Source organism: Aphidius gifuensis, linkage group LG2, assembly GCF_014905175.1.
Source record: "Aphidius gifuensis isolate YNYX2018 linkage group LG2, ASM1490517v1, whole genome shotgun sequence".
Lineage (NCBI taxonomy): Eukaryota > Metazoa > Arthropoda > Insecta > Hymenoptera > Braconidae > Aphidius > Aphidius gifuensis.
In genome coordinates this window covers 20,102,826-20,115,478 of record NC_057789.1, presented here as the reverse complement: position 1 = coordinate 20,115,478, position 12,653 = coordinate 20,102,826, and the positions used below count along the sequence as shown (strand labels likewise).

General features: G+C 30.0%; 1 protein-coding gene across 3 annotated transcripts in view; it reads left to right on the top strand.

Annotated features, from left to right (window-relative positions):
• The window catches only part of LOC122849298 (mpv17-like protein), a 41,697-nt gene that overhangs the window by 15,163 nt on the left and 13,881 nt on the right, over positions 1-12,653 (top strand). For all 3 annotated transcript variants that reach the window (XM_044147985.1, XM_044147983.1, XM_044147984.1), the window contains one exon: positions 463-575. In XM_044147985.1, the coding sequence (XP_044003920.1) occupies positions 463-575 (113 nt within the window). The remainder of the gene's footprint in view (positions 1-462; positions 576-12,653) is intronic.

The window sequence follows — 12,653 nt, the reverse complement described above, 5'->3', positions numbered from 1 at the left end:
AATATATCGTGATTTGAAAACTTTTGACCTAGCGTTTTTTTCTTACAATGGAAAGAGTACGTTTTCACGTAAGCTTACGTGTTATAAGTTGTCGACTTTGATATTTAATATTTTGCACTAGTGACGTATTGGAGAATCATTGACACTTTCCAGCGTTCCGTATTTAGTCTTATTCGTAACACTGTTGTAAATCGTAAACGCATTGGTGTACACTTTGTGTAGTTCTTTTGTGCCAGCTGCGTTGCTTTCAGCTTTCACTATATAAATCTTTCTCTCGTTTTCACTTCTAGCACTGCATTAGTTTTGAATAATACTAATATGGAAGCATATAATTGGATTCAAGTTTAATAGATAATTGCATATAATAATGGATCTTTTTTCCCGGAATAATATCGAAGATTGAAAATATATAAAAAATTTAGAAAAAATAATTAGGTTATAATAATTTTTTTTTTTTTCAAGGTATGTTTGGCTGGATCGAACTTTTGTGGGAAAAGCAAGTAGAGTAATTCTCAGAAAATTGCTTTGCGATCAGTTTATATTGACACCACCACTTTTAGTGCTTTTTTTTACAAGTAAGTATTATCTCAATTACAAATATATTTTAAAGGAGGTAGTCAATACTAAAAATTTTAATTTTCTTATAAAACTTAATATTAGGATAATGAATTGACTAATTCGGTTTTTCAAAAAATATCGGACAAGGGTAGTAATACGTAGGGGGAGGGTCGATAGGGAATCGCGATGTAAGAGGTATGACAAAGGAAGACTGAAGATTTGATCGTATATATATGCTTTCTATTTCGAAATCCAATACTTCTTTGCTGCACCAGAGAAAGTTTGTTAATGTTAATATCAATGCAACTCTGGTGAGTTATACTGATCAAAATTATTATTATCAGGAGACCCGGTAGGGTCTCGCCTCAATTTTAGAAAGAAAAAAAATATATAGAACGAACGCGAACTCTCTTACCGGGTATAAGTATTTTAGGTTTGCGCTCTGTGACGTCATAATTTCTAATTTATCAATTTTTAGGCTAACTATTGGCTGAAAAAAAAAATAAAAATAGTTTTATTATATATATATCGATGGCCCTCTTTTTAATAAGCCTACTTTCGACTTTTTTTCAATCACTAATAAAAAAGATATCAAATTCCGCAAAAGCCAAGAACAAAATCTTATTGAGGAGGTTATGCACAAATTCATTGCGGGTGTTGCGGAGCGCTTCTGACGTCACAGACAAAACTGAAATCTGGCTACACTGTAAAAAAATAAAGTGAAAAGCGCCTGCGCCCCTTATACAATATATAAGATTGCGGGTATGTGTGTGTGTTTGAACATGCCATACGTTGCCACATCTAATTTTTGTAAAGTTTATAATCAATTTCTCATTAATTGACCGATCAACATATGAAAATTTTTCGCGCAATTAATGAAACTCGGTTTCTAGTATATGTGTGAAAGTTTAACTAATTGTATCGCACCACGTATCCAAATATACCACGATAATTTCACAAGGGTTGTAAGGCCTTGAGTTTGATACAGGGCTATCAAAAGAGGTGGAGGATATGTTGTAAATTGTAAATAATAGGAATAGCACATTTAATAAATCCAAACACTGTGGCTTAAATTCGAATAATATATTCACTTTCCCGGAAAAAAAGGTTTAATATATAATTATATATAATTATAATAAATTATATATAATAATATATAAGTATATACAATTTCAAGACAAATTTTTTGAACATTGTTTATACTTATATATATTTATACTTATATTTATATATATAAGTATATATAATTATATATAATTGTATATCGTTGTATATAATTGCAGACAGAAAAAATGTTTTTCGTCGACTTTGTATATATCATATCATATATAGTTGTATATAATTAAATGTAGATATATATATTTATTTATAACTACATGTATTTATAAACTGTAAATTTTTTTTCATTTACTTTGTATAAGATTTTATATAATTATACACAACTATAAATGAAAATATCTAATAATTATTGTAAACAAGTTTATACCGACATATCTGGTTTTTTATGAGAGCTGTAAAAGTTTTTTCTACCATTTTGTACATTCAGGAAGGGTATCAAGATGTTTATAGTTAAAAAATTTAATTTCATCTAACAATCTATCATCAGACACTCTTTATATATTTTTTTTCATAACATGTGGTTGTATCCATATATAATTTCCGATGCGAATAACAAGAGAAATTTTACGGATCATATTTGATCGGATTCACAAGAGTTCAGTTTCTTCTTGAATGGGAACAATATGATCGACTGTTACTTCCATTTTTATATGTTTAAAAAAATTATTATTTTTTGTACTAAAATATTTCATAATAAAACACCACTCATCATTGTGGTCAAAGGAACAAGCCTTTATATTTATATGTGTTAGTCTTAACCCCAAAATTAACATTGGCAAGCTCAACTGTAATGTACTCATATTCAAAAATAAGTCAATTCAATGTTACAGAAAAAAAAATTTTAGAAGAAATCGTTATTTTTATAGCTGTACGATATATAACCGATAAATAGCCGTTTTTTCGATAATTCAACTTGATTTTTAACGACTTTGCGCATGCGTGGGAATTTCTTTCGTATTTTTTCCGTAATCGTGAGGAAATTTCCTATAAGAAACAAAAAAAAAAACCTGGTTTTTGGGATATTATCTTGCCTGATTTTAGTAATTTTCACATGGAAAAAAAAGGTTTTTATAATGAACCCATCGTTATCCCATGATAAAATTTGGAAATTGAGCTAATCTTGTGCTCTACTGTTCACAGTAAAAAAATCAGAATTTTAAAAAATGGCGAAATCGTAGTTTACTCTTGTGAAGGAGGCGTTTTTTGATTCTGGCTCGGCGGTTAATGATGGTAAAAATAAAAAAAAAATCGGAGGTACATCTGAGTCGATGACTCACTAAAAAAAAATATTTGTTTTCGAATCTGAGAGGGTGAGAGAAAAAACCCTGTGAGTTGACATGGAATGCCCCATATATTGTAACTGATTTTTCCACCGATAAAGTAGAAGCCTCAGTTACTATAGGATCAACGAGGATTTCTCACCATGCTCCTCTCTTACCGCCAGGAGGGAGCCAGCTGGTGTATAACGGTAACCAACGGACCGTGGGGTAGTTTCAGGAGCAATGGCCGCCGACCGCCATTTCGGTAGCAACTAGTTCAGCAAGAAATGGTAGAGGGGCGCGGTCCACCATATTGGTTCCAAAACGTCACTCGGGCACCATTACTAAAATGTATATGGATTTTAGTATTGGCCGGGAGCGTAATAACCTCAACCCGCGGCGGCGGTTATTACCGTGAACATTAATTTTGGTTTAACTCACTCGCACAACCTAACTCAATACGAGAACGAGGATATTCGTACCTCACAGGCTTTACCAAATATCCCCCTATTGCCTACTCACTCTAGTGCACCAAGTAGTCGAACACAAAGTCCATCCGCAGCCACGCTGGTCTTACGCCGGACCACTCTATGCATCTGACCAAGGTTTGTAGATTAATAGACGGCTGGGATCAGGTCGTCGCACAAGGTTCAAACATGGCCGACTTTTAAGCGCGCATTATTTGAACCATATTTAGAGCTTACATCTGGTCTATAACAGAAACAGTATATAACAAGAAGTTAACACTTAATTTTTTTCAATTAATAATTAATTAAATATTCTGAAAAATTGACAAAGTTAGCAGACAGTTTAATATAAATAGTTGTAAAAAAGTGAAACAAAAGTTACTCGAAAAATATAATTTTTTCTTTTTTAATATAAGAATAAAATAATCGAATACAATTTTTTATCTGACAACAAACTATATTTTTCTGGCTTCAGTAGGCTTTTACCTGTCGCATACTATAAATAAGTAAATAAAATAACTCAATTAAAAGGTTTTTTAAAAATGGACAATTTTTCGAATACATTAAGAAGCTTGTTAAACTTGTTTTTAATTTTTTCTCGTTGTCTTTCTGTATCCTTATTTCTTATTCAAATCGTAATTCACAGTCTAAATTAATATTTATTTTCTTTAAGCTTTCTACTTCCTAGTTTAAACTCGAAATTTCTTGGTGATTAAGACGATGTTGATTTTGAAGCATGAAATTAAATTGAATAACTCCTTTATTATATTTTTTCATTATTTTTGCTTGTAATTCATCAGCAAGAATTGATGAAAAACTGTTGAAAGTGTCAGGATAAATATTATGAGTAAAAATTGATACTAAATGATCCTCATCCAAGTTTACTAGTGGCAATTCAATCTGCTGCTCATCACTTGGTAAAGATTTGGTATTATTAGACTTTGGTAACTTGAATAAACTCTTTTTGTTGTCAGTGGTATATTCATCTATAATTACATCAAGCAATGGTCTGGTAAAAGATTTACCTAAGTTTATTGTTGACAACTGCTTTAGTGATTCAAATGAAGTCCAACTAACATCATGTACTAAAAAAAAATAACTATTAATATTTTTTTATCAAGACAACTTTAATATAAGTTAAAATTCAATGTCTATTCTTACTCACGTTACTTTTATTTTAATGGATTTTACTCAACTAATCTATCAAAATATCACCAAACAAAGTTGGTACTCACGTACCAGCATTTGGTTTTAATTTTTTTTGAGCCATCCTGACGATGTTGTTCATATTGAGATTCATCATAATGGATCTTCATAAATATATCTGTAAATATCAATATTTTGTAACTAGTAAACTAATAAATTTAATTAGAAAAACAAAAATTATGTGAAGAAATAAACTTACATGACATAACCTTGAGCCTGGTTTTATTTTGCTCACACCAGCAACAGTAGATCATTTTCGACGACAATCTGAATCTCTGGGGGAAGCAACCGATCGCACAACATTGACGTATAATATTTATTCAATAAATAAATGATTAAATTTTGATGTTGAAATTTTTTTGACATGCCATACACTGTTTGTTTACATTATGTGGTGAATATTAGTAGTGGGGAATAGCACCAAACATGGCTGACCGCGCATGCGCACTAAGTCATGCGACGACCTGATCCCAGCCGTCTAATCTACAGACCTTGCATCTGACTACTTTTTGGTCATTTATTTTCCTTCATTTTACACAGGAATTCGAGTATTTTGGAATTGCTACGGATTTCTCATAGTTTTCTGCATTTTTTCTAAATAAGCCAATTCCGGAATAATCCGGAGCAAATTCGGAGTAAACCGGAGTAATCTAGAGCGATTCCGGAGAAATATTTCCACCAGGGATATTTTAGTTGTAAACTCGACTAAACTTGTAGCCTAACGTTTTATGTAATTCGAATCTCTTTAGTAGTGTATCAAGGCGAGTTCTGGATCAGAGGGAGGTCGAAAAAAGGTAGATCGGCGAGGGGACAGGGGACTGCAACTCGGTCGGTAAAACAGAGATGGTATAGAAATTTGTCATTTGAATTCCCAGTTGTTGATAATGCAGAGATGGTAAAGAAATTTGTCATTTGATGGTGTGAAATCCTCAATTGTCATACGTCGGTAATACAGATTTGGAAAAATTTTGTCATTTTAACGTGCGATTTTGTCATGTCTTATGCCCCATGTCTTAGATTTTATGTCCCATATATCATTTGATGGTGTAAATTCCCAATCTCCATGTGTCGGTAATACAGACTTGACCGGAAAAATTAAATTTTGTTATTTTAACATGCGATTCATCGTGTCCCATGTCCTGGGGCTTAGCTCATGGCTCGAGGCTCATGTCTCATGTCCTATATACATATATATTTTTTAAATTGAATGTTGCTGTATTAAGGAAAAGTTAAAATAAAAATTAAAAAAATTTTATTGTATTTTTGGATGGCACATGAAACTTTCACCGCGGTCGGCAATGAAGATTCCTTCTTTACCGACCGATGGTAAAGTAGATTTGACCAAGTTTCGGGAGTCAACCAAATATGTAATAAAATTTTTTCAGAAATTTCAAAAAAAATTTTGGAAATTATCCAAAAATATTCTTTATTTTAGATCAACTCCTAAAAATTTTTCTTGTCAGCAATAAATTTACTCGAAATATTAATTTTTTATTATTATTCATTCATTTTTCAATACTATCATAGGATTGTAAGCTGACGTCATCATTCAGTTTTTTAACTTGAATATCAATTCAACATGAAATTACAAAAAAATGATTCTCGTAGAATGTATTCAAAGATAAAAAAATGAAGAGTCATCAAAAAAGTAAAGTCAACTATATTTTTTATTTTTCTAAAATAATATAAATCACGTCCAACGTGAAGACAATGATTTGAACGGGGCATCGAAACATGATCCATGACGTACAACAAGCACGCGCGGTCATTGTAGATCCGTTGTCTTAATCATGCATCGCTTTTTATTTTTTGCTTACTTTGCACATTTTTTTATTTTTCTTTTCAAGACAAATGTATTGTTCTTTTTATTTATTAAATATATTTTATGTTGATTGCACGGTAAATTATTCATCTTTCATTAGTCAGTGGTCAGTTGATCTCGCGGCAACTACTTCCTATTAAAAAATTATATATTTAAAAATGTATTCCATCGAAAGGTGTGAGAAGCTTGTTAACATTTTAAGTGCGGGTTATTCATCTGCAAATACTATTGAAAATATTGATCGATGGATCAAATGGGGTAATGTAAATGTGGAACTATTGAATAAATAAATTTGTGAAAAAGTCAGCTGATTCTGTAGGATTAAAAAAAAGAATACAACTAGTTGTAGTTAGACTTACAACTATAGTTAAAAAGCTGCAAGTAAAAAGAAAAAAAACTTTACATCATGGTGCTGGTATGAGCACTCATCATGATGAACCGACATTGCATGACAGAGTAAAATGGAATGACTTGGAGAATATTTTTAAAGGCAATATAGTAACTGGAAGTGTGACCAATTTGTATCATATAAGAATTGAAGATTTTTTGAAAGATGCCCATGTCATCAAAAAACTAAAACTTTTTTTAAGAAAAAAAATTAATCTCAAGATCAATTCATGTTTACATTGTGAATATGAGGTTTTGAAAGATGACCAAGAAGTCAGAGAAATTAAGTCATTTAATACGACAAATGCTGTTATACTACCAACAACAAACCTCGATAAATGGTTCGATGAACACTTTTTCGATCCATTATTAAAGAAAGTTGAGGAGTTTAATCTTGGTATTTCCGGCTGGAGCTTGAAAAAAATTCAGAGCATTATCTTCACTGTATGCAAATATCAACCGTTGCGTGGTGGTGATTCTACGTTTGTTGAAATGCCTGATGACATCAAAAAAAAAAAGAGCAGTTTTGAATATAGAAAATAGAGATAATTTTTGTTTTTTGTGGTGTGTGACTGCAGCTTTACATCCTGCACAAGAAAATGTGTGTCGTGTTGCATCATATCCACATTTTAGTACAGTGTTATCATATGATGGAATATCTTTTCCAATGAAGCTGCGAGACATACCAAAATTTGAAAAACTCAACAATTTGAAAATAAATGTTTACGCAATTGTTTCAAATAATCCGAAAAAAAGTATTATAGCTCCTATATTTTTGAGTGATAATATTTGTGACAGTCAAACGATTCATCTGTTGGCAGTCGATAAAAACGAAAATGATAAAAAAAAAAAGTTACCAATACTAATGACAGTATTTTTGATGATGAATGTTTTTCGGCTGACGACGATGATGAAGATGATGATGACGACGATGACGACAATAAAATGGAAGTTGATGACGAATATGAAAATTATGTTCAAAAGCAGAAAAAAGGAAAAAAAATTTTCCATTTTGCATTAATTAAAAATTTATCACGCTTGGTAGGCTCACAAGTGAATAAGAAAAATGGTCGTTTATACATATGTGACAGATGTCTAAATCATTTCTCGTCAGAGCTTTATTTGGAAAAACATTTAGCTGACTGTTGTCAAATTAATCATGCACGGATGATTATGCCAAAAGAAGATGCCAATATACTGAAATTTAAAAATCATCGATACAAAGAACTTGTACCTTTTGTCGTCTATGCTGATTTGGAGTGTATTTTAAAACCGATTGATAATACCGACTCTGAAGAACATATTCCACACAGTGCTGCTTACTAGGGGTGTGCGAATATTCGAAAATTCGAATAATTCGTATCGAATACGAATCGAATTATTCGAATTTTCGAATAGTCGAATAGCTACGAATAATTCGACTATTCGCCATTATACGAATATTCGAAAATTCGAATAATTCGAATAATTCGAATAATGACGAATAGTCGAATAGTAACGAATAATTCGACTATTCGACTAGTCGACTCTATGTTTTTAATTTTTCGAATAAAAATGATTAAATGCATTTAAAAATTGTTCCAAATGGAAGATAATAATGATTGTAAGAATATTGAACCCAAACATGAGATAATTTTTTTATTTATATTATTTTAATGAATTTATTAGGTATGTAAAGTTAGCACATACATTGTAGCACAATCAAACTGGACTATATCAAAAATTACATGCGGATTATGTGCGTTTTTTTTTTTTTTTTTCCTTTTTTAAAAAGTTGTGCTAGCTTTCACTGTAAGCTATAGCAAAACTTTTTTATTAATGATCAGATCTTGATGTAACTAGGCCCAAAATTACGTGCGAATTATGTGTTATTCATGTGCGAATAAATCATTAGAAAAAATTTTTTTATTTTCATTTTTTATAACAAATTCAATTTTGTTATTATTGAAAAGACCTAGGTTTAACTTTTTTAATAATATCCTTATTTTCATGAAATTAAATTTTGTGTTATGTTCAAATAAGTAAACTTATAAATATCTAAGAAATAACACCGAAATAAAAAATAAATGAAAAAAATTCTTCTTTGTGCACATAGTATCAATAAGATATTTAATATTATTTTGAAACTGTAATACTTCATGTTAAATTATTATAAGAGTATAAGAAAAATTATATTTTGAAAACAATTTATAACACTAGAAAATAAATATATATGAGTTTATCATAAAAATGACTGAATTTCTTAAATAATTTGTTGCATGTCGTTTTAGCTCTTATTGAGGTTTCAGTTGCAAAAAATTGGATTTGCACTAGATAATTGTAAAGAATTATTTATAAGTTTACTTATTTGAAGATAACACGAAATTTAATTTCATCGAGATCGGATTATTATTAGAAAAGTTGTTATAAACAATTAAGAAAAAAATTTTTCTAACCATTTATTCTCACATAAATAACACATAATTGGCACGTAATTTTGGGCCTACTTACATCAAGATCTAATCATTATATAAAAAATTCTGCTAGCTTTCATTTGTCAATTATTAAAAATGTTATTAAAAATTAAAAAAAAATTTTTTTTTAAATTTATTTATTCGCACATAAATCCCACATAATTCGCACTTAATTTTAAGCCTAACTTGATCAAGATCAGATCATTAATAAAAAAGTTTTGCTAGCTTACAGTGAAAGCTAGCACAACTTTTTTTTAAAAAAAAAAAAAAAACGCACAAAAATTGCGGATTCCGCACAAAAAACGCACATAATCCGCACGTAATTTTTGATATAGTCCAGTTTGATTGTGCTACAGTGTATGTGCTAACTTTACATACCTAATAAATTCATTAAAATAATGTAAATAAAAAAATTATCTCATGTTTGAGTTCAATATTCTTACAATAATTATTATCTTCCATTTGGAACAATTTTTAAATGCATTAAATCATTTTTATTCGAAAAATTAAAAACATAGAGTCGAATAGTCGAATAGTCGAATTATTCGTTACTATTCGACTATTCGTCATTATTCGAATTATTCGAATTTTCGAATATTCGTATAATGACGAATAGTTGAATTATTCGTAGCTATTCGACTATTCGAAAATTCGAATAATTCGATTCGATTCGATTCGAAGACTATTCGCACACCCCTACAGCTTACTATGTTAAATGTGCCTATAATAATACATTATCATTCTACAGAATGAATCGTAGTGAGAATTGTATTGAATGGTTTATTGGAGAATTGGAAAAATTAGCTCACCAGGTCAATGATATACTCTTAAATCCAATACCAATGGAAAAATTGACTGTGCAACAGGAGCAAGAATTTCAAAATGCAACAATATGTCATATATGTGAGGAGATTTTCCTGGAGCAAGACGTTAAGCACCATGATCACGACCATTTCCGGGGAACATATCGAGGTCCAGCTCATGCTAGATGCAATATTAATTATACAAAGTCTCACAACATACCTATAGTCATGCACAATTTATCGGGATACGACTCACACTTTTTAATACAAGAACTTTGCAAGGCATTCGATGGTCGCATACATATACTACCAATAAACAAAGAAAAATACATTTCATTCACAAAAAAAGTGGATAATACTGTTGTAAGTTTAAGATTCATTGACTCATTTAGATTTATGTCTAGTAGTATTGATAGATTATCATCTGATTTGAGCAATGATCAAAAAATTATAACACGTAGTGAATGCAATAGTGAATACTTTGATTTATTGTGTAGAAAAGGAGTATTTCCATACGAATATATTGACTCATGGGAAAAATTAGCTGAAACAACTCTACCACCAAAAAAAGACTTTTTCTCAAAATTAAATAATTCCGATATATCAGATGCAGACTATGAACATGCCAAAAATATTCGGGAAAAATTTCAAATAAATACATTAGGTGAATATTCTGATTTATATTTGAAAACTGATGTCTGTTGTTGGCTGATATTTTTGAAAATTTTCGTTTGAGCTGTTTATCAACATACAGTCTAGATGCACTTCATTATTTTACTGCACCAGGTCTAGCATTTGATGCAATGTTAAAATATACAGGTGTGGAACTTGAACTTTTGACAGACCCAGCAATGCATCTTTTCATTGAGAAAGGAATTCGAGGTGGTGTTGCACAATGTATGAACCGATACGCAAAAGCCAACAACCGATATATGGGCGATAAATACAATCCAGAAGAAGAAGAATCATACATCATGTATTTTGATGTAAATAATTTATATGGTGCTGGCATGAGTCAATATTTGCCTTATGGAGGTTTCCAATGGGAAGACAATTTAAATATTGATGTGATAAATATATCTGATGAAGCTGAAATTGGATATATATTAGAGGTTGATTTAGAATATCCAAAAAATTTGCATCATTATCACAAAGATTTACCATTATGTCCAGAACATTTTACAGCACCAGATTCAAAACAATCAAAACTAATGACAACTCTCCATGACAAGAAAAATAATGTGATACACTATAGAAATTTAAAACTATATTTGGGGCTTGGTATGAAGTTAAACAAAATTCATCGATTTTTCCAAATATGCATTTGCTGTACCACTCAAGACAAAAAGTGCAAAAGATGTTACTGCAGCGATGAAATCTGTTTTCCTGAAAGGTCGATATCCAAAAGAACATTTACATGTCGATCAAGGCAAAGAATTTTACAACAGTGAATTTAAGAATCTCATGAAAAAATATAATATAAATATGTACTCAACATATAGTACTTTAAAAGCAAGTATAGTCGAAAGGTTTAATAGAACCCTGAAAAATCAAATGTGGGAAAGATTTACATTCAAATAAATGGTTGACTATACTTCCTGAATTGATTAGAAATTATAATAATACAAAGCACAGTACTATAAAAATGAAACCAAAAAATGTAACTAAAAACAATGAAAAAGATATATTGAGGGAAATATATCATAATCAAAATCCAATGTTTTGTGTCACATCAAAGTTGAAAAAAAAATTTAAAATTGGTGATAAAGTGCGAATAAGTAAATATAAAAAAATTTTCGAAAAAGGCTACACTCCCAATTGGACAACTGAAGTTTTTACAATCACAAAAGTATTGAATACAATACCGATAACTTACAAGCTTGGTGACTATCAAGATAACAATGTTGAAGGATGTTTTTATCAAGAAGAACTGAGTCCAGTACGCTATCCAGATATATATCTTGTTGAAAAAATTTTAAAAAAACGTAAAAATAAAGTACTTGTAAGATGGTTAGGTTTCGATTCTGAACATGACACATGGGAAAATGAATCAAAATTATGAATAATTATATTTACAATGTATATAGGTATAAGAATTTTTTAATAAAAAATTATAACAAAATAAATTTTTTCAAATGTAATTTATTTATTGAATATTGTGTGTATAGGCTTAGGCCAATTTTCTAATAATACAACTTGATTATTTTCTCCAATACATTGTAATGTTAAAACTCTTTTTTTAATACCATCCTCTAATTCAAGGAACTTTTTTTTATTATAAAAGCATATTCAGCATTATTTTTCGGTAAGAAAACAGTATATTTATTATTTATTTCGACTGATAGTCTTGCACCAGACTTTTTTCCACAGTAACTTTGAATTTTTGTTACAGCATAGTAAACATCTTTTGTCAAATCTTTCAATAATTTACAATTTTTTGAAAGTCGCTTAGTCTTGGTGTTTATCAGTTTTATATTATAATCATTTTTTTTGTCTAGATAATAATAATTACATTTGAAGAAGAGCTCACAAACTTTTTCTAATTTTTTTCGTTTTATGAGAAAATGAATTCACATTTG